Consider the following 26,369-nt stretch of genomic DNA (forward strand, 5'->3'; position numbering starts at 1 on the left):
CGTCATTCCAGCATAGAGCCTGTCATTCCAGTCCCAGAGCCCATCTGGCACACCCAGGGCCCATCATTCCAGTCAGGGGCCTGTCATTCCAGTCCCAGAGCCCTTCTGGCACACCCAGGGCCCATCATTCCAGTCAGGGGCCTGTCATTCCAGTCCCCGAGCCCTTCTGGCACACCCAGGGGCCGTCATTCCATTCAGGGGCCTGTCATTCCAGTCCCAGAGCCCTTCTGGCCCACTCAGGGGCCGTCATTCCAGTCAGGGGCCTGTCATTCCAGTCCCCGAGCCCTTCTGGCACACCCAGGGCCCGTCATTCCAGTCAGGGTCCTGTCATTTCTGTCCCAGAGCCCTTCTGGCACACCCAGGGCCCGTCATTCCAGTCAGGGGCCTGTCATTCCAGTCCCCGAGCCCTTCTGGCACACCCAGGGGCCGTCATTCCATTCAGGGGCCTGTCATTCCAGTCCCAGAGCCCTTCTGGCCCACCCAGGGGCCGTCATTCCAGTCAGGGGCCTGTCATTCCAGTCCCCGAGCCCTTCTGGCACACCCAGGGCCCGTCATTCCAGTCAGGGGCCTGTCATTCCAGTCCCCGAGCCCTTCTGGCACACCCAGGGGCCGTCATCCCAGTCTGGGGCCTGTCATTCCAGTCCCAGAGCCCTTCTGGCACACCCAGGGCCCGTCATTCCAGTCAGGGTCCTGTCATTTCTGTCCCAGAGCCCTTCTGGCACACCCAGGGGCCGTCATTCCAGCATGGGGCCTGTCAATCCAGTCCCAGAACAGGTTATCTGAGCCCAGACGCTTTCCTTCAAAATCCATTCCACGTTTTCTTTGCACCTCTTTTTTTGCTCTAATGTGTTTCAATGGAACCCATGCAAGTCAATGGGCATTCCAGTTTCCCATTATTTCCAATGGGCATTCAAGCCTCTCCCATTATTTCCAATGGGCAATCCTGTCATTCGTTTTAGTACATCCCCTTTTTTAAGAGTAGAAAACTTTCTCAGAACATCAGTTATAACAAGTCAAATCTGTTGGAAGATAATTGTGGGTACTTCATGCAGATACTTGATAAAAGCTTTCTAAAATAGTAAAGGGAGGGGAATTTCTTTCTCCCCGTCTAGTTCAACTGTCAGGCCCTTCCTTGGCCAGTCCCCCCCTACCTGCTCTTTCGGGCACAGTGGACTACTGGTCAATATTTGAGGAAAAAACTTGACCCGATTGAAATTATCGACTGACCAATGGGACAAACAGTTTGAATTAGCCCATTGCAAAATCTGCCTGGTCTTGAAAACGTCCTCTTACTGGGCAGTTAAACCTGAGCGGTGAAAAACTGCAACGAACTAACTGGCCAGAAGACCCGACAGACTAGACGGAGCGACCGCTCTCCAGACAGGCCCCTCCTTTTTGCCTGCACTTTCAGCTCTGGGCACGGGCTTGGCTTTCCCGTCGTGCTGTGCTGCCCCGAGCAGCCGCCGCAATGGCAGGGGGGAGAGACCGGGTGGCTCTCTTGCTGAAACAGCTGCACCGAGCATCGTGAGTGTTTACTCCGGCAGGAATTGGCTCCGTTCTCTAGTTGTGGCGAATCAGTAGGGCGGGCTCCGGCAAAGCCGACTTGTTCCCATAGAGTTTTACCAGGTTGAGAAGTTAGACACTTTGAAGAGTCACAGCGATAATTTCTTGCAAGAGAAGACTCTTAATGGCCAGGAATTAGTTGTGGTTTGGGGGGGGGGGAGTGCCACCTTGTCTTGTTCAAGAGAGCTTGTGCGGTTCCATTTTCCTTGTTGCTGGGAGAAATGGCCCTCAAACATCTGTTTCAAAAGAGTGTTCAGAGAGCATTGGAACAGACTTTGGTGTTTGCGGGGAGTTTGTTTACAGAAGGTTCAATCAATTTAGGCCGATGGCAGACTTCCATGAGTGCAAAAAACAACTGCAGACCTAGTAGTTTTTCAGTATAAATACGGCTTTTTACCATATGAAATCTTTCATATGCCAAAATACAGTTCCATATGTGTTAATAGAAATGCTGTCCTATTACTTTGAACATTGTCTACAAACTATAAGGAATATGTATTGTCAAAGTATTGTCAAAGGCTTTCACGGCTGGAGAACGATGGTTGTTGTGGGTTTTCCGGGCTGTATTGCCGTGGTCTTGGCATTGTAGTTCCTGACGTTTCGCCAGAAGCTGTGGCTGGCATCTTCAGAGGCGTAGCACCAAAAGACAGAGATCTCTCAGTGTCACAGTGTGGAAAAGATGTTGGCAGGTCATTTGTATCTACTCAGGAGGGGTGGGGTTGAGCTGAGTCATCCTGTAAGAGTTTCCCAGGGTGTGGAATGCTAATGGAGGGAGGCTTCACTGTATCCTGAGGAGGTTCTTTTGCATATGGATTGGTGCTTGATGTGCTAATCTTCTCCGCAGGGCTATTGTCGAGTATAGAGTGTTTTGTTAGCCTGGTGTTTTTCAGAACTGGAAACCATGCTCTGTTCATTCTTAAGGTTTCTTCTTTCCTGTTGATCAATATGATCAAATATGATCAAAGAATACACACAGAATTCCTGTTGAAAATTTATGGAACTAGTTCCAAAGAAGTGTTTGAGAGAGAAGTGTAGCCATTTGTTGTTGTGTCTGCTCCTAGCCCTCAGTTTTCTTAGGACAGCTTTCAAGTTTTTTGGGTAATTGGAACATGTGCAATTATCACATTGTAAACCAGCCTGAGCTTTTAGAGCCACACTGAATCTGTGGATCTAATTATCTGTGTGAATGGGGCTGGGGAAGTCAAGAAAAATGGAACAAAAATATGGGTTGGGTTTTTTAAAAATTTGATGTTTCTGCGCTGCTTTTGTCCCCAAGACGATCCAAGCCAGCTTACTGAAATTTCCAAAATACAAAGCATGTAATAAATGTAATTTAAATAAACGAAACAAATGAAGAAAACAAACTCATCCTTGGCAGGTCCTGATTCACTCGTCTGGCTAAAGCAGACTAGACTTAGGAACGAATGTTGCGTGGAATTTTCCTTACTTGTTGCTCATTGGCGCTATTCTGAGCTCTTAGACGTCTTATTTAAATTGCACTCAAATCCGATTCAACATTTATCCAATTAAAAGACACTGATCATTTCAGTAAGAAAGATTATTACCATTTTAAGACACTAGGTGGCAGGATACTGTTGTGAAAAACATTGCGATGTAACACGTTCCACTTTCTTTTCATTAGATGCATGTGCCCTGCGCATTCTCACACTTATTCACAAGGTAAGAGTATTTTTGTGTATTCATAGATTATCCTGTGACAAGAGATTAGAAAGGCAGGAAATTTTAAAGGCAAGGGGGGGTTATTTTTTCAGAGTAACCTGACATTTTTTAACAAACCTGAAACATATGCAATACAGATTTTCTTATCAAACCCAACTTACTGTACTGCTTTAAACATAAAATGAATTGTTTGTTACTCAGCATTAACAATTAAAATATTTGGTATATTTATGAAATGCCAAACTATAAATGCCTTCGTTTTCTACAAGGAAAACTGCAAACACACCCACTACTATGTGTACTGTGGCCATATGCAGTGCATTTTCAAGAAAATATGTATTGTTTAAACGACTAATGTTGTCCACAATTAATATGTTATATTGTGTATGATTATACTCTTTTTTGCTATTATTTTTGTGGAAGATCATGGGTGTGCCGAATTGTACGGTTAAGGGCTCTCTAAGGGCAGAATTCAGCCTGCGATCTTTCAAAGCTCCTTTGGGCTCCGGTTGAAAATTTTATTTGCTACAGAAGATAATGGATGTCTCTATTTATTAAAACCTGATTTAGATGTTACTCCATAGAGGAAATTAATGGAGACTAGATTTCAATTGTTAGGGCTTAACAGTAGTGAGTTAGTGAGATGGGAAGGTTAGCTGCACACTCTTTGTTGAATGAACGCTTGTATACTTTGGCTTTTTTGAGCATTGTGCAGACAGCCTGTAGGGTATGCTCTCCTCTGCACAGTGTTGGCAAGTCCCCTTACCCTCCCAGTGGAGGTGAATCTCACACTCAAAGTGCGCTGGCTCGCATCCAGAAGTGATGTCATCTCACCTGATGGTAGGCATGCTCTCACGCTTCACAGGGCCTTTTCCCCCCACCAGCCAGGTGAATGGCAGCAGGGGGCAGAGGCTCGGAGTAGGGGATCCCCTGGCCCCAGTAGGGGACCTGACAGCCCTTCCTCTATACCTCAGATTATCCTATCCAAAGGCGTACTTAACATACTTAGATTTGTTTAACCATTGCATGATATAGGGAGGGTGTTTATGCTTGCAAGACTAAATTCTATTCCTTCTTAAGTAATACAAGCTCAAATACAAAGAATTCCATATTCTAATAGACTTTATAACCATGCTACTAGACAGATAAAAACTTTGAAGGGTTGTTTACTGGAATGCAGTATTTATCATGATAGATCAAGATGGGAAGCCATGTTAGTCTGTCTGTAGCAGTGGAAAAGAGCAAGAGTCTAGTAGCACCTTGTAGGGTATGAGCTTTCATGACACCTGGTAGGGTATGAGCTTTTGTGAGCCACAGCTCACTTCTGAAGAAAGATCATACCCTACCACTAATTTTGTTAGTCTTATAGGTGCTACTGGACTCTTGCATTTTTCGTCGTGTTAAATATATGTGGATTACTCCCATTTTTTGGGATAATGAAGAGTTGGCAATACCAGATAAGGTTTTAAAAAAAATTGGAAGATGTGATCTTGGGTTACACTGGCTGTTGCCATTTTTTTACCTATGTAATTAAATTAAGAGGATTTTAAATGTGATAAATGTTAAGTCATTGTAAAATTACATGTTCATTGTAATATTTAATGTGGCATTGCTCAAGGCCAGTCGGCCAAATGAGCATTGTCTTTAAAGTATAGTATGATTATAATACACTATGGAATAGTTCAATGTTTTAAAGTTTAACTCAAAGTTCAGATATGTTGCTGGTCCTGTAATTACTCCATGAGACTGTTTCTGCCAGAGAACACTCTGTGCTATGCTACAATATATGTGATCTAGGATTGGCACCCAGCCAGCTTTTTTTCACTGAATCTCACCCACATCCTCCCATTACTACAGCTTTCCTCCCTCATGGCTTATGTAGATGAAGAGTCTGTGTGCTTTGGGTAGGGAGGAAGGAGGACCAGCAAGGGAAAGGTGTGGGGACTGCGTAGACTAGTCATCTAGTCAGAAAGTAAGCTGTAGAGTTCCAGAAAAAAAATACAAAGTCAAACCTGATTAGTGTGACTTAACCTTGATCAGAATGTTGCCCTGTATCTGCTATGATTTTACTTACTGTGGAGGATCTGAGAGCACTGTATTGTAAAGAAGTGTGCACATGACCTAATTAATACATATATCTCAAGGAATAATGTAAGCTGCTTTTCAAAAGAACAGTAATATTAACATGTGTTTATATTTGTGCCATTAAATTTAGTGGAGTCTGGCATTTGCAAACTGAAACTATAGACTACAGAGGAATCGAAGTGCACATTTAACCACAGTGATGAGATTCTAAAAGGGTGACTTCATTATGACTCTTCTTTAAGAACCAACGTATGTTTGATGATCATGTATACTCCAGTGGAAACAATAAAATTTTCCAAGCTCAATAAAGTCTTTAACAAAAGCTTAGCCCTGCCAAAGAATACAACAGCAGGACATCTATTGGCTATCAAAAGAAAATAGTGTAAGTGGCTTGGAGGGTCTTTGGGATGTCAAATTAATTACGACTTGTACAACAGGCTTAAACATTAGGGGAAGTCAACCATGAACAGGTCTGTTGAGAGACAGCAAAAAAGTGGCTAAGGGTAGCAGGCCTGAATAGAGAGCACCAAAAAGGATTTAAAAATATATTTATGTGTTTAATTATTTGGGTCAATACTCTTGTGTGCCTCAAAGTGTCTGTAGACTACTTAGCACGGCATCTCTGGTTGGTCATGAATTCAAACGGCAAATACTTAATTCAGCTACCAGACAGAAGGTGTGGTCTGCTCTTTGGCTGGGGGGGGGGGCGTAAAAAGGGCAGGATTTGATTTCTGTAGGGATTATTTCTGTCTCTCTTATCTAGAGTGTTCTGCTGTACATGAAATTAGTGAAACTGCTATTTATTTTTACCAATTTCATAGGGAGAATTCCAAAGAATTTCTGTACAAATCCTCAAAGTAATGTTAGTCACAAAGAATGGGAAACACAGAGAAATGTGTGTATTTATAGGGCCAGATAGAGAATGACGTCACTCCTGGCTCAACAACAACGTGGGAGCTGCTCTGAAGCTCCTGGGCCCATTCCCCAAACTCCCCCCCGCAACTGGCCAGGTGAGAATGGTGGCAGGGGGTGGAGACTTGGAGCGGGGGGGGGGGGCCCTGCTTCCACCCAGGGACTGGTAATCCTAGTCACTTCCGGTTTGAACCAGAAACTATGATGTCTCAACAGGGCCAATTCTTTAAGAATCAGTCCAAACCATAACAAAAATTATATATTTGGGGCCTGCTGAGACTCCATACCTTCTGGTTTAAGCCAGAAGCGATGTCATTAGAGGGCAGCAAACTATGTGCAGTAGAATATGATCTCCACCCACCCACCTCGTGATCTCCACTCCCTGCTTTTCAGGCAGGGGGCTAACTAAGAAACAGATTTAGTCAGTGAAAGATGTTTATAACACAATCTAATGAAGCTATCACAGAAAAACCTTTTTATTGTGCTTGTAATTATTATTCCACAGTAATGATCAGTAAAGCCATTATCACAAAACTCTTATACAAGTACCAAGTACAGAATTGTAAGAAAGCATTTAACTTAACAACATTCCATACTCCACTCTGCCTGGCTCCTGAGTAAACCAAGTTGATAAAGTGCTTGTGCCAAGTAAACAATCATTACTATGTAAGAGAGTTCATTTGTAATTATTGCACAAGCTCATCATAATCTTGAAACAACTTAACCAGCAGGAGTAAAAGTAAAGTGCCTTGGTGCAGTCAGTTCATTCAAAGAAGTTCATAAATATTCAGTGAATCAAAACCTGCTGGAATTGCAGTCTCAACAGTTGGTCCAATAAGCTTTTTTTTTACAGTGAGAGGAATTTGGCTATGAGAACTTCTTTCTTATGGGTCGTCCAAATCGTTTAGCTCGTTTCAATTTATTCTTCTTCAAAGCAATCACAGACTCTGAGATATATCCAGTAGTAAATATATCAGTTTCCAACAATAAATATACATGAATGAATTTACAAATCAAATAAATACTTACAGCCATGACATATGTTCTAAGGATAAAGTAATGTCCTCATTCTGCTTGGGTTAAAGGCTGAGTGCTCTGTGAAAGCCCGACAAACTTTTATAGGGCCTGGCAACCCTAATTTGTGGGGAGCGAGGAGATAGCTTTTCTTATTTATTTTAATTAATTTTTTAATTTCATGCCATTTGGTTTCAAATTGTATGATGCAGACCAGATATGGCTAAAATATGGGTTAGAAATATACTCAATTGATACCTGTTTAACACAACTTACAGATTTGTCTCTTCCTTACAAAATTTAGTATATAATTTCTTTTCCAGGTGCTGAAAATGCAGCTTTAGGGAAAACAGAATATGCTTTTGAGGTAAGCTTAGGGACAAACTACATGTTATGTTTAACAAGTCTGATAAGGGTATTCTGTGCATGTACAGCTCCAAAATGGAACAAATAATGCCCCCCACTGTAGTCTTGGGTCCGGAAAACTGCACAAGAGAGACAGAAGCCCCTCATCCCCTCATACTGGAGTTCCAAGCCAAATCAGACCTCTGGTGCTTTAAAAAGCAGTTCCCCACAGCACCTTTGTGGCTGCAGAGAATGCAAGTTTCTGTCTTATTAAAAACCATAACATTTAATTTGTACCTTAATTAACTAGTGCATAAAAAAAACTTTGTGTTCATTTAAATCCACTATTTATTGAGCACATTAGATAGTTGAAAACCATTTTTGTATGCCTAGCTTCATGCAGCTACTTTTCCGAAATTTATTATTTTGTAATTTTTGCAGATGGCTATTTCCAATATTCGATATGGAGAGGGAGTTACTAAAGAAGTGGGAATGGTAAGCTGCGATTTCACATCTGTAAAGAAAAAATGTTTAAGAGTATAGGAAGCCCTTTTGAGAGCTAGGTTGGAGGCTTCCTTGGCTGGAGAAATTCCCTCCCCCCTTTTGGAGAGGCTTTTCACTTTTGCTAGCAGTAAGTTATGTATGCTCTGTCCTTGAGTCAAGATAAGCTGTTCTTACTAGCTAATTGGTAATTAACTTCACACCTGTAGTTTGGGGTCGTGTGCCAAGAGCTGCAGACCTTCCACACGTCCCTTTGCGTACTTGTCAGGTGATGTGGTCAGGTTGGGAGCGGGTGTGGTTAGGCCTGCCTCACTTTGGTTCCAGCTTGAACCAATATAAACCGGCTGTTAACCAACATGGAGAAGCTTTTGTTGAGCATCTACCTTAGACCTCTGCCTATGCTCTTTTGCTTTGTTTCTGGCTCTATTTGTTGAGAAGGACTGAAGCTCCATCTTTTGCTTGCTACAACTGAGAAACCAACTTGCTTTGCCTCCTAAGAATTTACTGTGGTATGTAGAGCTTACTGCTGTAGGTTTTTGTTTGTTTGTACTCACTTTTTGTCTCGTGTGTGATAACCCTGCACCTGGAATTAATAAACCTTTATATTTTTATCTTGTGTGGGTTATTAAGACTCTGAAGCCTCACTGCTATAAAACCTTTGTTGAACTCACCCTATGTGTGCTTGAGATCCACCTACCAAACAACTATTCTTTTGCTGTGAACTCTGCCTGTAAATTTAGACTTTGCTTTGGCTAAGTTCCCTAATAGGCTCTGGAGCTTTGCTCCCTAACTCCTTAGCCTAGGGATAGACTGGGGAGCTGGTGGCAGCTTACTTGGTTTGCTATTTGCAACAGGACCTTCCAGGCAGCCTGTGTCCCTTCCCCTGAGCTGGGCTGGGCCCCAGGGGTCTGGAACTCCTTGACATCTTTCTTGTAAATGTTACTTGATTTTTTAAAAAATGAATAATTTCAATGAGTTTGTGCAAAGGTAGAGAAATTGTACTGCTAAATCTTTAAAGTTGCTGTTAGGGCTCAGTATCGGAACACATGAACCGCTGTGCTTCTGCTATTTACCAAGCCAGAAGTTTTGCATTACAGACAGATGCATCTGTGCAGATGTTTATGTCTAGATGTTTTCTCTGTAAAAGAAAACTTTCATAGATTCATTAAATTAGCTTGTTGTTTTCAAAATGGATAGGCATTTCTCAATCCCTTGACAGTAATCGACAAATTCAAAATTCCGCACGTAAAGATCCTCGCTTCCTGCTGCCACCTGCAGTAAAGGGGAACAACCACCAGGGAGAAGCCGGTTCTGTGTAACTAGGTACACCTGTCTGCAGGCTCCTTTTTCATCCCTGTTTTGTAGTGATACAGAAATGAATACTATGATATGCTTATCCTATTTGTTGTGTTCACAGTTTTCTTAATCAAGGACACTTTTTACAACTACAAGAACAGGGTTTTTTATCTTTTAATGTTTACTGTTGTTGCATCTAAACTTTGCTCATACTGTCATGTTGAACATGTGTATCTTTATGGCTTAAAGTTTATAGAGTATTCAGTCTAACCAAGGGGCTTTAAATGATGTGTTTTATTTGTCTAAACTTGATGTAAGGAGAAATGTGATCTTGTTGCAACAAATATGACACCATGTTTATTTATTTAATTCTGGGTATTAAAAATAAACACTTGAAAGTTGTTTCAGGACCTTGACATTAAAATTCTGAAGGTGACTCTTCCCTGTTGCAGTGCTCTCAGGTGCTGTGCTGTCCTGCCCTTCAGTCACATTAGTGATGGGTAGAGAGAAGCTGAGGAAGTGATTAAAACAATGAGATGAAGGGAGAGAAAAAGAATTGAGATGGAGGATACTCACAGCCCCATATACCAAGATAGAATAAACCAGTCATGGAATGGGTTATCTTAGGCTTCCTGGATTGGGTTGGAAAAAAAATTGTATAACTGTACATAAACGTGTGACATTCTTGCTCCACCTGTACTTAGGATGACCGTTATAAAATGCTCTCCATTATGTATTTAGTCTGTTAGTAGTTATAGTAGGTAAACACCTATTTACTGCTAACAGTGTGCAAGTATCTGTCGAGAATACAGAAGTGATACAATCCTGAGGAATAAAGCTCTACTTTAGTTGGACAGGCAAGAAACAAGTGGTGGAGTAGGGTGTTAGGTTACATAACATTGTCTCACGTTGCATATATTTCATCTGTCATTTTACCATGATTTCAATGTATCTTTATAATGATGGAATAAATTGTCCTGCATTTAGAGTGTGATGCACACATTAACTTTGCAGGTTTTAAGTGCATTGCTGTATTTTCTAATTCAGGGTTCCCCGGTGTGGTGCTTCTGAATGCCATGTCAGCCGCCAGTACTTCTGATACTTGCCAAGCTTTTCAGAAAGTGAGCAAGGCCATTGTAAGGCAGGGCTTATTATTGGCTACTCTCATTCAAATTAAATGGTTTTCTGCTGCAGTAGCAACTACGGCCAGTATAAGATCAGAAGGACTGGTAAGGTCCTGGGCTTTCCTTAATCATTGTGTGGTTCTATTCTCCCTTCAGGCATTCCTTCGTTTTGTTCCCTCTTCTGTTTCTCCCTCCTCCTGGGCTTTGCTTTTATTCATTATTCCGCTTCTGTTATTCTTTTGCATAGTTAGGAGGGAGGTATTGTGTTTGGCTCCACTTCCTGTGGCAGCCATTTTGACTGTATCTTCTGCGATAGCCATTTTAGGGTCAACACCCCTTCTCAAAATTCCAAAGGTACCTGCAAGCTCTAAAAGGTTGGGGACCGCTGTTCTGATTTTAACTTACTCGGGTTCTTTAGATGCAGAGAAGTTAGCCGTGTTAGTCTGTGGTAGCAAAATCAAAAAGAGTCCAGTAGCACCTTTAAGACTAACCAATTTTATTTTAGCATAAGCTTTCGAGAATCAAGTTCTCTTCGTCAGATGCCTGATACAGAGTCTCTGTATTAGGCATCTGACGAAGAGAACTTGATTCTCGAAAGCTTATGCTAAAATAAAATTGGTTAGTCTTAAAGGTGCTACTGGACTCTTTCGGGTTCTTTAGATTGGTTTAGATTTTGACTTTTTTTTTTTACCTTTTTTTTTAAATTAATTTTTTCACTTAGGACCTGCAGAATTTGAATGCCAGAAAAGTCTGTGTGATGACAGATAAGAACCTTTGTCAGCTCCCTCCTATGAAAGCAGTCTTGGATTCTCTGACAAAAAATAGTATAACCTTCCAGGTATATGACAATGTAAGAGTGGAACCCACAGACCAGAGGTACTTGTGCTCTCTCAAGCATTTGTTTCAAACATTCCTTGCCAAGTAGATCTCCATTTACACTATCACTGTTTCTGATGAGTTAGTAATGTTTACCCAGGCCAGAAGTCAAACAGTCTTACCCAGGGCTTTTTTTCTGGAAAAAAGGTGGTGGAACTCAGTGGGTTGCCCTCAGAGAAAATGGTCACATGGCTGGTGGCCCCGCCCCCTGATCTCCAGACAGAGGGGAGTTGAGATTGCCCTCCGCGCTGTGGAGGGCAATCTCAACTCCCCTGTCTGGAGATGAGGGGACGGGGCCACCAGCCATGTGACCATTTTCAAGTGGTTCCGGAACTCCTTTCCCCCGTGTTCCCCCTGAAAAAAAGCCCTGGTCTTACCTACTTTTTTGTTTCAGTAGTAATTTTACTACACTGACATTTTAAGGTTGCATTGATTTTGTAAGCTTTCTAGCACAAGTTCAAAACAGTTGATGTCTGGCAGAAGAAGGAGACCATCACTTCCTTTCTACAGTGCCATCTTAAGGAAAGTTATACCATTGACTTCAGTGGATTTCAAAGGGTTTAATTTTGAATAAGATTGCACTTTGAGTCCGTCAACAACACACAAAGTTGGATCTAGTGGCTCCCTTCCCACAGTGAGAAGTGTTCTTCCAATGGAAGGAAAGAAAGAAGTCGTTGAATCCAAGCCAGTTTCTTGACTTTTTAACTATACTATTCATCCATAAATACTTCGTGGCTTTTCTACAACTGTGCAGTCTATTGATGTATTATTGTTGTTGACTTATTTGTCTGTCTTCCAAAAGCATGGTAGAAACAAGATTGTCATTTAGCAACCAGAAATAAATTTAGATTGGCAGAGAGTATAAAGCTAAAGAAAAATAGAATCTGATCATTCCTACAAGTTTTATTCTGATTAGATATTATATTGATTAGATATTTTGTCTCCTAGTAAAGTCAGTTCTACATATGATTCTGTCACGTGAATATTTCATGTATGGTTTCTCTGCAAACTGTGTCTTCTATATTTCCGATGACTGGATCCAGAATGCACAGTTTGTAGGGAAGTAAGAAGTATGTGTTAATTTTTATACTTACTAGCTGCAATGTGCTTGGCTGAGAAAGCTTTCTCCCTCAACTTTCTTGAATAGTAAGTTCCCATGGCCTCACCATTAAAGGTTGCTCTTTAAAAGGATTTATTTATTAAATTTGTTAGCTGCTTTTCAAACATTTCAAAGCAGTGTACAACAGAGAAAATTTGACAATCATAAAATGTCTGAAATGGTGTTTAAACCACAGTAATTAACTAAAAGATGAGCTTAGTATTCAGCTGAGAGTGAAAGTATAAAATAAACAGGATATAAAAACTCAGTTAAAAGTCATGGAACACAGAAAAGTTTTCATCCCTTAGCAGTATGGCTGTAGTGACGGGGGCCAAAGAATTCCAGAGCTCTGGGGCAACTACAGAAAAGGCTCAGCTACAGGTGAAAACCAGCTGTAATGGCCAGTGTATATGTTGGGGGGGGGCAGGATTTAGACCACTATCCATAGACAAGCAGAACAAATCTGTGTATACAGTTTTCTTTTTTTCAGCTAAAGAAAGGGCTACGTATGTCAGGTCTTGCCAGGTACTTCCCAAAACACTTCACTGCATCACGGGAGTGAATGAATTAAAGTTGGTTTTATTAAAGAATACCAGTATCAAGATGCTATGACAGGAGCATTGGCTGAAGTTACTCAAAGTATCAAAGCAAGGTTGATTATAGGTCAACCAATCCCACCCCCCGCCCCCAGTGGGAAAGAAAGTCTGTTAGGATTTTGGCGCGCTGAGCCTGGAAAGAGGAGAGGAGGGAAAGGATGAGCTCTGCTCAGTCTCTTAGGAGTTTGGTACAGTCTCTGCAGAAACTTCAAGGCCACATTCTCAGGCCTGCCAGGAAATTTTAACCAAAACACCTGCAAGATAAGCAGCTAGCAACCATTTAGCAAAACAGGTTTCCTTCTGCATGTTCTCAGAGGTACACTTCACACTGCAGCAAGAAATCCATAACACATGACAGATATGCTGGAGGTGTATCTGACAATATATAGACCCAAGAGTTGGTGAATATTTCCTGATTATAGGTAGCTGTGTCATCTGTTTTCACTGGTATCACGGTTTAAGAATCACCAATGCAAGTGACTCCCAAGTGTACCAATAATGTCTGAACTGCTAGCCCTGTATTTTCTCTTTTAATTTTTGAGTATGTTATGACATGCTGTGAGTTGTTGGGTAAAGCAGGATAAAGCTTCAAATAAATCAGATGATTTTCTTTCTTTCCAAGTTTCATGGATGCCATCGAGTTTTGTAAAAAGGAGGAGTTTGATTCATATGTCGCTGTAGGCGGAGGCTCTGTAATAGACACTTGTAAATGTGCTGACCTCTATGCATCCAGCCCAGAGTCTGAATTCTTAGATTATGTTAATGCTCCTATTGGAAAAGGAAAGCCTGTTAAAGTCACTCTCAAGCCACTGATTGCAGGTAAAGAAGTACATTTTAAAATTTTGATTATAAAATGGTAACATTTGTGTGGTATTTTTGGATTTTCAAATGCCATGTCATAGGCAGGTTTATACCTTTAACTTGCGTGGATGGGAGATTGGCTGGGAACTGTTTACATGGTACTTTGAGCTATTTGGAGGAAGAGTGAGCCGTTAGTGGGTTTAATACTGAAACAGCTTCATAGAAATTGCTCTCAGACACAAAGATTACGGGTTGGATCTCACACATCTGTTCCACTAGTAGAGATGCTTTCCCTCAGTTCAAGAAGCTTTCCCCTGATAGATGAGGCTATTATAGCTATAATGCAACAGAACCGTCATTCCTGGGTCTTTTACATCAGGGTATGACTTCTTGTACTGAAGAAAGTTTGGTGTAGTGGTTAAGAGCGCGGGACTCTAATCTGGAGAGCCGGGTTTAATTCCCCACTCCTCCACTTGAAGCCAGCTGGGTGACCTTGGGCTAGTCACAGCTCTCTGGAGCTCTCTCAGCCCCACCCACCCCACAGGGTGTTTTGTTGTGGGGATAATAATGACATACTTTGTAAACCACTCTGAGTGGACATTAAATTGTCCTGAAGGGCCGTGTATAAATCGAATGTTATTAAATCGAATGTTAAAGCACCATCTCTAGTGGAACAGATTCATGGCATCCGACCAGTGGAGAGTCCATTAAGTCCAAGCATGTGGTGTTTAAGTTAAGGTTGATTTATGCTACTATGTTATAACCATCCATCCTTTTTCAAAGTTCCTACAACAGCTGGAACTGGAAGTGAAACCACTGGAGTTGCTATTTTTGATTACAAAGAACTACAAGTGAAAACTGGTAAGGCTTTTACATTGTACCTTGGTTCTTTTTTTTAAAATGCTGTGGCATAATATTTTTTCAGATGTCCAGTTCTTCCATTTTACTATATTCAGTAATAGATCTCTTGAGAAGGAAGGTCTCCCAGGAAGGGTTCTCAAATGTGTTATAATAAATACATATGTGATAGAGGAATGAGGACTTGTGAAGAAGGGGAAATCCCACCCATCCTCTTCCCTGCTTCCTTTCCTGTTTCTCTATGTATTGTCACTTTTTCCTCCTCCATATTCTTGAACAATCCTTATTTTTTTTTTAAAAAAAAGTTTTCTCTCAGTTGAAAGATATCAGAAGAAAAAAAAGCAGAAACTGAGTTATGGAAAACTGTGTATACCCTAGTCTTTTGTGTTTAGGAAAAACTCAGGGCTTTATCACACATGGCTCATTTGCTACGTGGATTCCACTCCCTTGCAGGAAATCTTATGCACCACATGTGTACCTTATAATATCCAATATGAATATGTACATATCTGTGTTGCTCTATGTACATGCTGCAAGAGCATGCCACCAGTTGGCGCTTCCCAATTTTCAACAAGTTGCCACCACAGTTTTGCATAGTGAAATTCAGAATGAATTTGAAGGTTTCTCCTTAGGCAGAAAATACGAGGAATTTCAAGGAAGGCAAAGGACAGGGGGAACAGTCCCAAACTCCAAAGCAAAGGCACACTAAGGACACGCCAAAAGACCGCTGCTGCAGTCCAAAGCTTTATTCATAAATGCCGAGGGTCAAAATCAAAAGGATGGGGGAGCGCCCACTCTCTCCGGCTGCTCCCGGCAGGAGATTGGCAACGGGTTTGCCTGGCTAAATTGTCCCGTTTCGCAAGGCTCACAGTTTCATCAAAAGCCACAAATGAATTCTTAGTGTAAAGTGTATTCCTTTACTACAAAGTAACCTGCTGGACAAGAGTCAAGTTTCTTCTTAGTTTTAGTTCAACAATATTGTTGCCAATCTCCTGCCGGGAGCAGCCGGAGAGAGTGGGCGCTCCCCCATCCTTTTGATTTTGACCCTCGGCATTTATGAATAAAGCTTTGGATTGCAGCAGCGGTCTTTTGGCGTGTCCTTAGTGTGCCTTTGCTTTGGAATTTCAAGGAAGACCAAAATATTTTAATAAGGCCAGTGAAATTTCTAAGAGGGATGTCACATGCAATTCAGACTAGCTTGGAGGTTCTTCCTTGGGCAAGGTATCTGAAGAACTCTAAGGGAAGCCAAAAGAGTTTTAATAAGACCCGGCCCTTAGGAGAATATTTTATAAAATTAGATAATCCTTACGAGTATCATATACATACCATCTATTCTCCTTTATTTTTAGCAGCAGTAATTTGAAGCTTCATTGCATTGCAGCTCAACATTTACTAAGCACTTTTTATATTGTTGCAAATTCCTATCAGAGCCCTTATTTCTAATTGCACATTTATGTAATGTCCATGTTTAGGCATAGCTTCTAGAGCCATTAAGCCCTCTTTGGGCCTTGTTGATCCTTCACATACACTCCATATGCCTGAGCGAGTGATGGCCAACAGTGGCTTTGATGTACTTTGGTAAGTATCTTTGATGTATATTGGAGCCTTTTAATATTTTTAAATACCTTGAATGTATATGTTGATGAGGGCTTTGTCATTCTCAAAATGGTTTAATGCAATCTAGCTTATCATTTGAGTTTTCAGTTGATCCACTAATTGTGTATTCCTAGTTTGTTTATACTAGTTTTATACTTCTTGTCCTTTGAACATATCCACACTACAAACTTAAAGCAGTTTGACAGTCATTCCCTCTTCCAAGGAAACCTAGGGGCCATGGAGATAAACAGAGAATTCTCAACAGCCGTATCTAAAATTCTCAGGAGGAGTTATTGTAAGTAATCACAGTTGTATACGATGAAACTTGTTTGTACCATGGATATGCTCTCCAAAAGTTTTTCTATAGGCTGTTCCTATAACATCTCACATCACAAAGTTGGCCCAACAAAAGCATGGCATAAGAGCAAAGGCTCTTCTCTAACTTACTTGGAATAGAGGAGTTGGTGGTGACCAGATATAATGGCTGAATTTGTAGATTCCTGCTTATCCGAAAAACACATTTGTCCACTTTCCTTTGAGACAATCCTCAAAGCATGCTAAAAAAACTACATTTAGGTGAAGTAGTAGAAGGAAAAACTATTGCAGCTTTTGGCAGCAAAGTCTCAAGGTGGATGAGTAGATCACGGGTCTCCTTCCATCTTGGCCAGCAGCATCTGGAAAATTCTTGGAGAAGTAATGTTATAGTTTATCCTAGAGATGGCCCATTCTCTCTCAAACCCTTCTCTGTACTTGAATTCAGCCTGGAGCACTATATACTGGTGGTGAGTATACAAATAAGTGAAAGAGGGCCTTTGCCAATCTGTTATCCATTGCTGAATTGAATTACTGGGCAAAAGTAGAAGAGGTTTACTGTTCCTAAATCACTGGAGGGGAAAATAAATAGGGCTCTGGCCTTGCTGCTTTCAAGAATGGCCGGATCTGTGTGTGACATGCACACCCCTCTTCATGGGACATTCAAAGTGGGGGTCAGGAGTTACTTTTGAATCCTCTGCAAAATTGGCAGGAAGCACATTACTCACCATGGCAGGAGAAAGCTAAGCACCCATTTTGAAACAGAAATGTCTTACTAAGCTAACTCTGAAGAGAAATTACTACAGAAAAATGGTTGGGCCCCAAGAGTCACAGTGGGGTGTTCTCAAAGGCAGGCTCTCAAGAAGACTTTTCAAAGCTACTGTTCCCTGGGAGGGCTAACTGCTCTGCCTTCTCTGTTCTTCAAAGGGTTTTTAAAAATATATATACAGAAATAGTAAAGTTGCAACCAAAGAAATAAAAGCAGAATATTTTTCTCATAGGGCTGCCAGGCCTCCTGCCAGCAGCCCTGGTCGCCCACTCCTGCTCCAAGTGGCAATGGAAGAAAGATTTTTTTAAACAGTGACATTGGCTGTGACACTGTCATTTTCAGGGGAAACCAAGAAGTGACATAGAACAGCTCTAGGGATCACTGAAACCCTTGCAATTCCTAGAGCGTTTTTGTCACTTCTGGGTTTTCCCTGAAAGTGATTTAGTGACGCACCCGCCATCCTCCCCTCCAACACCCAACCCCCCCCCCCCACCAGTTGCCAGTCCACCTGGCCTAGCAACCCTGTTTTCTAACTTAGTGCTTTCCTTACATGACATAGGCTGATGTTTATAACTTATTTGATTACAGGAAATCCATTGCAAAGTAGAGTTTAAAATGAAAATCCTCTATCTGCTTCTTTAGCAGAAAAAGCCGTATGGAAATCAAGGGCAACACAACAAAAATAGGCTCCTCCGGGGACTACAATAACCAGCAGGGGAAACCCCACCCACTAGAGGAATATCTCATATACAGAAATGTTATAATGAATCATATATACATATATTTATAAAGTGACAAGTGCATGAAGTGTATAAATAACTCCTTCCTATAAATATATAAATAAGAGTAATAGAAATATACATATACAATATCCTCCAATACATCCAATCCACATAATATATACAATAAATACAGTAACACCAATTTCAGAACACATTCATGTTTTCCCAAGAAATGGCCATCAATTGAGAGTTTGCTGCTTAAGAAAACACTGGGTGTTTCGGTCAGGATGAGAGTTGTTGGATATCTTGTCTGCGCTTGAAAAAGTTATTTATACGAAATAAGTTAAATGGGCTGGCTGCTCATCAGGCCCCGTTTGCAGTTTTTGACCTGTAGAAAGAACATAAAGAAGATTATTTTCACAATGGAAAGTTGGTCTGGCACCAACCTGTTTGTCTTCCAAGGATGGTGTTTGTCACCTTAAAACTTCATTCCAGCATCTCTGCAAGAAAAGGAAAGAAAAAGTTATTCTTAATTTGAAAATGGCCATACACATGCATCCATTAATGTGTTCTGAAATTGATGTTACTTACTGTATTAATTGTATTTATTATGTGGATTAGATGTATTGGAGAATATTATTACTGGAATGCTATTACTGTTATTATATATTTATAGGAAGTTTATTCACTTCATGCACTTGTCACTTTATAAATATATGTATATATGATTCATTATAACATTTCTGTATATGAGATATTCCCTTAATGGGTGGTGATCCCCTGCTGGTTATTGTATGGAAATCAAGGAGCAAGCTTTTACAAACTCCAGATTGAAGTCAATTGAGCAACAGACTTGGCTGCATCATATAGAAGAACTTGACTGTAAGCTAGCCCCAAGGTACAGTACAATCCTGGAAGGTAGGACAAGTTTATGCTTGTCCTAGCAGGACAATACACAGCAGGAAACAACAGCCAGTAGCAAACAATCCCAGCATGACCAGTGCAGGCCCAGACTGTAAAGATGATTATGTTTAAGTCAGTCTACTTAATATTATGCATAAATAACTCAACATGACATGTCCTTTGTGATGCTTGAAAATGATTGCCTAAACTGGGGTATTTTGGTACTGTGACGTGGAACAGTCAGGAGCACTCACTTGGCTGTTATTTGTAGTGGTTTTGCAAATCCACTAAGACAGATTACATGAATTCAAGTTGTTCCATTTTATTGATTCTCCCTATCCGTTCTCCTGCCAGCCATGCCCTTGAATCCTATACTGCTCTTCCCTATCATAAGCGCAGTCCCTGTCCTTCAAATCCAGTGAACCGACCAGCTTACCAAGGAAGTAACCCTATCAGTGACATCTGGGCCATCCATGCACTGCGGATCGTTGCCAAATATTTAAAAAGGTAAACTTTATCTAATGACCCTCTATCTCCTCTATAAAATGTATTCCCATAGTATGCCCACAGACAAAAAATAATCTAAGTCTAGGCTTGAATAAATAGAGTCTTATTTTGTTAGGATAAGTAAAATCCTTACAATGGATTTCTGGATTCAGAAAATACAAAATGCCTCTTAGAACATTTTGCTTCCTAGTGCAAGTTTCAATAGGATAACATGTAGACGTGCAAAGCAGCTCAAATACATGTCACAGAGTTACATAACTGAGGCCTCTATTGTAAAAAGAAACCTACAAACGAGGGATGTAAACTTTGGGTTAAGGATACGGGTTATGGCCTGATTCTGGATGTTTTGGCATTTTCGAATCAGCCTCAGAATTGCTAAAGCAATTCAGGAATGCTGAAGCAAAACTTACTGAAATGCTTCATTAAGCTTTGGGTAGTTCAGTCTTTCCCTTGCCATTCCTAAGGAATGCCAAGAGGAAACAATGCTTCTGCTGTTAGTGGAGGTTTCTAGGTGTCCGAGGGTGACATTTTGCAAGCAAAATGCACCAAATACACAGGGGACCTACTCCCACCTGTCCTCTAAAGACCCCCCAAGTTTCAGGAAGATTGTACTTCAGGGGGGCATGTTATGGCCCCCCTAATAAGGTGCCCCTATCCACCGCCGATCTCCATTGTTCCCTATGGAGAAAATTGGGAGGGGGGGTTCCTAGGTGGCGGAGGGTGGCATTTAGCAAGCAAAATTCACCAAACCTGCAAGGGACCTTATCCTAACCCTCCTCTCATGACCACCCAAGTTTCAGAAAGATTGGACTTCAAGGGGCTATGTTATGCCCCCCCCCCCCAAGAAGGTGTCCCTGTTCACCTCCAAGCTCCATTATTCCCTATGGCCAATGGGAGGGGAGATAAGGGGGTGAGAGATATGAGGGGGAGGAGGGAAGGGATCAAGTTGCAAGAGTGTCCCTTGGTTTGGTTTGGGTTGAATGGATGTGATTCTCTGCTGTGAATTGTTCCCCTTGCATCAGTTTGGTTATATGGTGGGGGGGAGCTTCAGTTTACTTCTAATTGCAAGAGTGTCCCTCTCTTCATGTAGCTTTGTGTATTTTAAATTAATTTTTTTCTTAGTGTGATTCTCTGATGTGATAGGGGCCCCTTATTTGGGGCGCCATGAGATGCCCCCCAAAGTCCAATCTTTCTGAAACTTGGGTGGTTGAGAAAGGAGGGTTAGTAGAGGATCCCCTGCAAATTTGGATTAGGGAAGAAAATGGCCCTCCCAGGCCCCCAGATAGCCAGGGGTGACGCTTCCCATTGGAAAGAATGGCTGAATCTTCCCAGTTAATCCTGAAGTGGTTTAAATACCTGAATCCAAAGTGGTTTGCCACCTAGAGTTTTAGGTTTTCCCAATTTTTTTCCCCAAATCTTTTTGGGTGCACACCCCTACTACAAACCTTTCATAGTGCAAGTGCAGAAGGCATGACTTGAAAGAACTCATACTATGTACTAACATCACTTGTGACTATTATTGGTTCAGATCTAATTCTGTGATTTTGAAAAAGACAGCTTCTACACTAGTGGATTTTGAAAATGACAGGTAAATCAATGACATTTGCTAATTTTAAATAAACTGGCTGTATTCTAGGCATGGTTGCTAGGCATTGTTCTGCTAGGATTTCTGTAACATGATGTAAGCAGGTAAGCAAGGATTCTAAGTCCAGCCCATGGTCCCAAATAAAGCTTGTTTTCTCTCTGCTTGTGTTGAAGTAAGTTGTTGCCCATGAAAGCTGATACCACAGTAAAACAGTTAAATAATTTCTAACAGGCTACAGCAGGTAACACTTTCCCTCTGTACACACACTTGATTGTTTGAATAAGAATGTTTCTGTTGTGCACAGAGCCATCAGGAACCCAGAGGATCGAGAAGCAAGGGCTCATATGCATCTTGCAAGTGCTTTTGCTGGCATTGGTTTTGGGAATGCGGGTGTACATCTTTGGTGAGTTGGGCACAAACTTGACTGCTGTTCCATAATTCTAAGTTTGTTCTGTGAGCTTAAGCAGTGAAAATGGATTCTCTTAAAAATAAAATGACACGTGTCAATTAAAGCAACCATTTCAATAAAAAAACAGGTTTTTTAAAAAAAAAATGTGTGCTGGCCATTTAAAACATGGTCAGTTCTATAGGACCACGTCTGATGTAAAAGATTGGCTTTTTCAACGAAGCAAATTGGTGCCTGTCTACAAGTGGAAATATCAGTTTCTTTTCTTACTTATCCTTCCCTTTCTCCCCAGTGGGGACCCAAAGTGCTTACATCATTCTCCTTTCCTCTATTTTATCTTCACAACAAGCCTGTGAGGAAGATTAGGCTGATAGGGTGTGACTGGCCCAAGATCATCCAGCAAGTTTCCATGTCAGGGTAGGGATTTGAACCTGGATCTCCCAGAACCTACTGTGACTCTCTAATCGCTATTCCACACTGGTTGTCCGTTTTCCCGGTGAATTTTGAATAGGTTCCTAGATTTCTGTCGGGTCCTGTCGATAAATTCATGGATATGAGTCCAGTGGCAACTTAGAGACCAACAATATTTTTCAAGGGTACATGTTTCCAAGAGTCAAAGCTACTTTCTTCAGACTGATAAATGTATGTCTGACTAATCCCCATCTAACATTTCTGTCTGATTCCATGAAAGGCAGTTTGTGAAATTGAACACAGATTATTTAAAATAATTAAAAATAATCTGATTGAATAAAATGATTAAATTATATTTTTGAATAAGAAATTATTAACTTTGTTGTAGTTCCTGACCCTCATACAAAATACCTAAGAATTACTAGGAATTTCTCCCTTGAGAAAAATATTAAAACAGAAACTTGGTGGTGGTGGTGGTGGTGGTGGTGATGATAATATGTTTCCTCTTCACAGTCCTGCTCATGATCCTGTGAATGCAATCAAGTACTTATCTGAATTGTGCTATATACAATAATAAATGAAACTGATTAATGTTTTAACAATAGTATTTGCATAGAACCCTGACTGAGCAGAGGAAGGAAACGTGCTTTAATCATGTTATATTTTGTAATTTCATTGAGGTATAGTAGTAGCAACAGCATTAATTTCCCAGTCTGTAATTCTGTGAAAATAAATGTGTTCAGTTGCCCCTGGACTTTGGTGGTTTAAACTGTTGGACTCCATTGTCATGAGTAGAGATGGGCACGATCCGCATTACGATCGAAAAAAACCCACGATAATGGCAATCGCACGATCGTGAACCGGCGGATCGTGATCAGCCACAGCCAACGATCCAGCGATCGGGAGAGGCCTGGATCGGGGCGATCGGGTTCGGATCAGGGATCCAAACACTCAGGCGCCAGCAATCTATTCCCCTGGCAACGGAGCCAGGGGAATGCCTGAGCTGTGTTTGCCCTCCTTCTGTCACCCTGGAAACCCGAATGGAAGTCCAGCTTTCCTTGATCAGCAGGGCTTCCTTCCAACCATGGAGCAGCCAGCGAGCAGCCAGACCCCCCGCCCCCTGAGGGGAGGCGGCTTTCCGCTGCCTCCCTGTGCTCACCAGGCCCGGCAGCTGCCGCCAGTACCTACCGTTCCTTTCTTGCTGGGAATACCAGCACGCTCCAGTTTGGCCTAGCGGGCAGACACATGGGGGGTGCTGCCGGTGAGCGGCCAGATCCCCTGCCCCCTGAGGGGAGGCAGCTCGTACCCGCCTCCCCGTGCCCGCTAGGCCCAGCGGCTGCTGCCACCACCCACCTTCTCACATAGCTGGGAATAGCAGCGCGCCCCGCTTTGGCCTCCACAATCCACGATCCACGGCTCAGGAATGGGAGATGATCGGTGCAGATCGTTAATTCGGGATCGTCGCCGGCACCAATCCACAATCAGCTGGATCGTTTATTTTTTTGGGATCATGCCCATCTCTAGTCATGAGCACAGAGAGAGGAACAAAGTTATGGCCACACTTAGGATGCACTGCTGTGTGCCATTAGTGTGTGTGCATTCGTGTGAAAACGGGAACTTAAAGACTCTTGTATGCAGAAAAGGGACAAATTAAGAGATATGCCTTCCATGTACATGACCTGGTCCAACTAGTTACCACATGGATTAGGGGAGCAGTACTATCTGAAAGTAAGCAAGATTTTGTAGGCATGAAAGAGGGCATGGTTCGGCTGAACCATTTACCTCCAGGATGAGTAATGTATTAACATTTGCTTCTGCCTTCAGGTAGAAATGGCTATGAGCCTTGTTCAACTTTAAATATAGACTACTTTATGGCACACACTTTTCTGGATGAGCATTTTTATTTGTATACTAGCTCGATACCCATGCTTTGCTATGGTATTTAACTACTTTAAATCGAGTTGTTAGAGATGGGCCCTAACAGGAAAAAAACCGAACATGATGTTCGCTGTTCGTTGCCGTCCACGAACAGGGACTCACGAACAACTACGAACATGACCCTGTTCACGAACATGTTCATGGTTGGCTGTTCATAGGGGCCAGCAGGCTCTCCTCTAGCCTCCAAGTTTGGTCAAGATCCCTACCGCACCACTCCCAGAAACCCTACCTGAGCAGGCAGCAGGAAAGGTACCAATAATAAATAATAGCTTGGTCCCAGAGCCTGGCAGCAGCCCACGAACCTGAAGGGGTAGATCCCTACCGCACCACTCCCAGAAACCCTACCTGAGCAGGCAGCAGGAAAGGTACCAATAGTAAATAATAGCTTGGCCCCAGAGCCTGGCAGCAGCCCTGGAACCTGAAGGGGTAGTTCCATATCCCACCACACACAAAGAAAATTCAAGGTCCAATGCACTCTCCCTGTCTATCAAAATGTCAACAGCAGCTGTCTTTCCCTCTCCACTGTCTGCAAAGACTAGCCAGAGCGGGAAGCACCACCACCACCTCGGTCTTTGCTCTCTTGTAAAAAATTTGGAGCTCCACACTTGGAAGGAAGACCTGCCTATCAAGCTAAATTGGGTTTAGATTGGGGTTTCCAGGGCAACAGCAGTTCAGACAGAGTTCAGACAATCCCTGCCTATGTTGCCAAGGGAATTGATTGCAGGTGCCAGACTGTCTGGCTTGACAAACAGCAACAAACGAGGCTTGCGAAGACCACCTGTTCATTGAGAATGGGGCCTCATGAACAGCTTGTTCTCAAACAGCACATTGGGCTGTTCGTGGCTTTTTTTTGTTCGTATTGCTGTTCGTGCCCATCTCTAGTTATAATACTTATGGGTATGTAACATTTTTTCGTTTGTGGTCTTTTTTGTTTTTGAGTTGGCAACCCTAATGAACTGGGAGGTGCATTTTACCTCAGGACCCATTCAATGACTCCCAATAGCAACTGCATACTTAGAATGCAGTTTAGAATGTGGGGGGATGAAGACCAATCAAGTCACATATGCAAATGACCTGTGTTCCTACTGTCTCGGGGTGGGGGAATGAAGTGTGGAATGTTGTGAGGCCCAATCAGCCCGCATATGCAAATGACTTTGAAAGGCTGGCCCAATCAGGGAAGAGTGACCAAACTGGCAGTGGGTGGGGGCACAAGCAGGCAGCAGTCTGCCAGCCACACAGGGAAGCTGTATCCCTTTGGGAAAATACATTTTTCCCCTTTTTACCCTTTTAGGGGGAGAATTTCTTAAAATCCCTTCTTAGTGGGTGTTTACATTTGTTTTTATATATATATAGATGAATTATTATTTCTTGCTATTTCATCATACCCGCAGCACTAGTTTAACCACTGGCTCAATCAAAACATGAGCTGAGCTGAACCAAACTATTCATAGAACATCTAAGAGTTGCCTGAATCTTCAGTTATGATATTGTCCCACTTTTTAGTTGCTTATTAGACTTATCTATCCATAAAAATTCTAATATTTTGTTATTAAAATTAAGATTTTTTTCCTCTAGCCATGGAATGTCTTATCCCATATCTGGCTTGGTGAAGAATTATAAAGCAAAGGATTATCATGTGGATCATTCTCTAGTGGTAATAATTTGTTTACATCTTTTATTCATTTGTATATTTATTTCTAGGGAGATATTCAAGTGCATCATAAAAGCACCTTATTGTGAGTCAGACTATTGTTTTATCCAAGTCTATATCATCTACTCTGACTGGCAGCTGCTTTCCAGGATCTGGAGAGCTGCTCAACCCCAGAGCCATGGCCCCACCCGAAATCCTTCTATTAATTTATCAGTATTATGATTAACATGCATTATTCTTTGCTTTCCTCTAGCCACATGGTCTGTCTGTTGTGCTCACGTCTCCAGCAGTCTTTACTTTTACAGCACCCATGTGCCCTGAGCGTCACTTGGAGGCCGCCCAGATAATGGGTATGATTCTGTTAATGAAATATGAGAAAACAAAGGAAATTCATTCAGAATCAGTGGACAAAACCTCTTTCAGCTCTCCCAGGCTTCATGACTATACATCATGCTAATGCCACCCCCCCAAAAAGATTGCTTGGTTTAACTGTTCTTAAAGATGGTAGATTTTTACAACCCTGGATATTTTTTGAAGTACAGAAGACACTTCCAAAAGTTCTGGGATGGAAGCTGTGAAACTATGTAATGAATGATGAGAGATACCTCAGAGAAGTCAAAGCCCATAGGGAATGTGTCTCTTGTCGTGCAGAAGCCAATTCTCTGGCTTCTGTAAATTTGATAACAATGACCTTCCATTATGTTGAGCCCTTCCATTCGCTACAGGGCTAGGGGACAATATGAGAAAGGGCTGACAGGGCAGAATCCTTACCTCTGGAAACCAGCCAGCCAAAAGAGGATAGGGTGAGTCAGGCTTCCC

General features: G+C 41.9%; 1 protein-coding gene across 4 annotated transcripts in view; it reads left to right on the plus strand.

Annotated features, from left to right (window-relative positions):
* The first annotated feature begins 1,318 nt into the window (after window positions 1-1,318).
* The window catches only part of ADHFE1 (alcohol dehydrogenase iron containing 1), a 35,279-nt gene continuing 10,228 nt past the window's right edge, over window positions 1,319-26,369 (plus strand). The window contains exons 1-12 of one of the 4 annotated variants that reach the window (XM_054985614.1): window positions 1,322-1,524; window positions 3,206-3,243; window positions 7,578-7,621; window positions 8,041-8,094; window positions 11,242-11,396; window positions 13,714-13,910; window positions 14,676-14,753; window positions 16,223-16,328; window positions 19,407-19,559; window positions 21,449-21,547; window positions 25,475-25,553; window positions 25,804-25,900. In XM_054985614.1, the coding sequence (XP_054841589.1) occupies window positions 1,469-1,524; window positions 3,206-3,243; window positions 7,578-7,621; window positions 8,041-8,094; window positions 11,242-11,396; window positions 13,714-13,910; window positions 14,676-14,753; window positions 16,223-16,328; window positions 19,407-19,559; window positions 21,449-21,547; window positions 25,475-25,553; window positions 25,804-25,900 (1,156 nt within the window). In that variant the 5' untranslated portion in view covers window positions 1,322-1,468. Of the gene's footprint in view, window positions 1,525-3,205; window positions 3,244-5,458; window positions 5,711-6,237; window positions 6,339-7,577; window positions 7,622-8,040; window positions 8,095-11,241; window positions 11,397-13,713; window positions 13,911-14,675; window positions 14,754-16,222; window positions 16,329-19,406; window positions 19,560-21,448; window positions 21,548-25,474; window positions 25,554-25,803; window positions 25,901-26,369 lie in introns of those variants that run through there. The other 3 variants (XM_054985616.1, XR_008597445.1, XM_054985615.1) reach the window with 3 other exon arrangements.

The sequence above is a fragment of the Eublepharis macularius genome, chromosome 7 (genome assembly GCF_028583425.1).
Source record: "Eublepharis macularius isolate TG4126 chromosome 7, MPM_Emac_v1.0, whole genome shotgun sequence".
Classification (NCBI taxonomy): domain Eukaryota; kingdom Metazoa; phylum Chordata; class Lepidosauria; order Squamata; family Eublepharidae; genus Eublepharis; species Eublepharis macularius.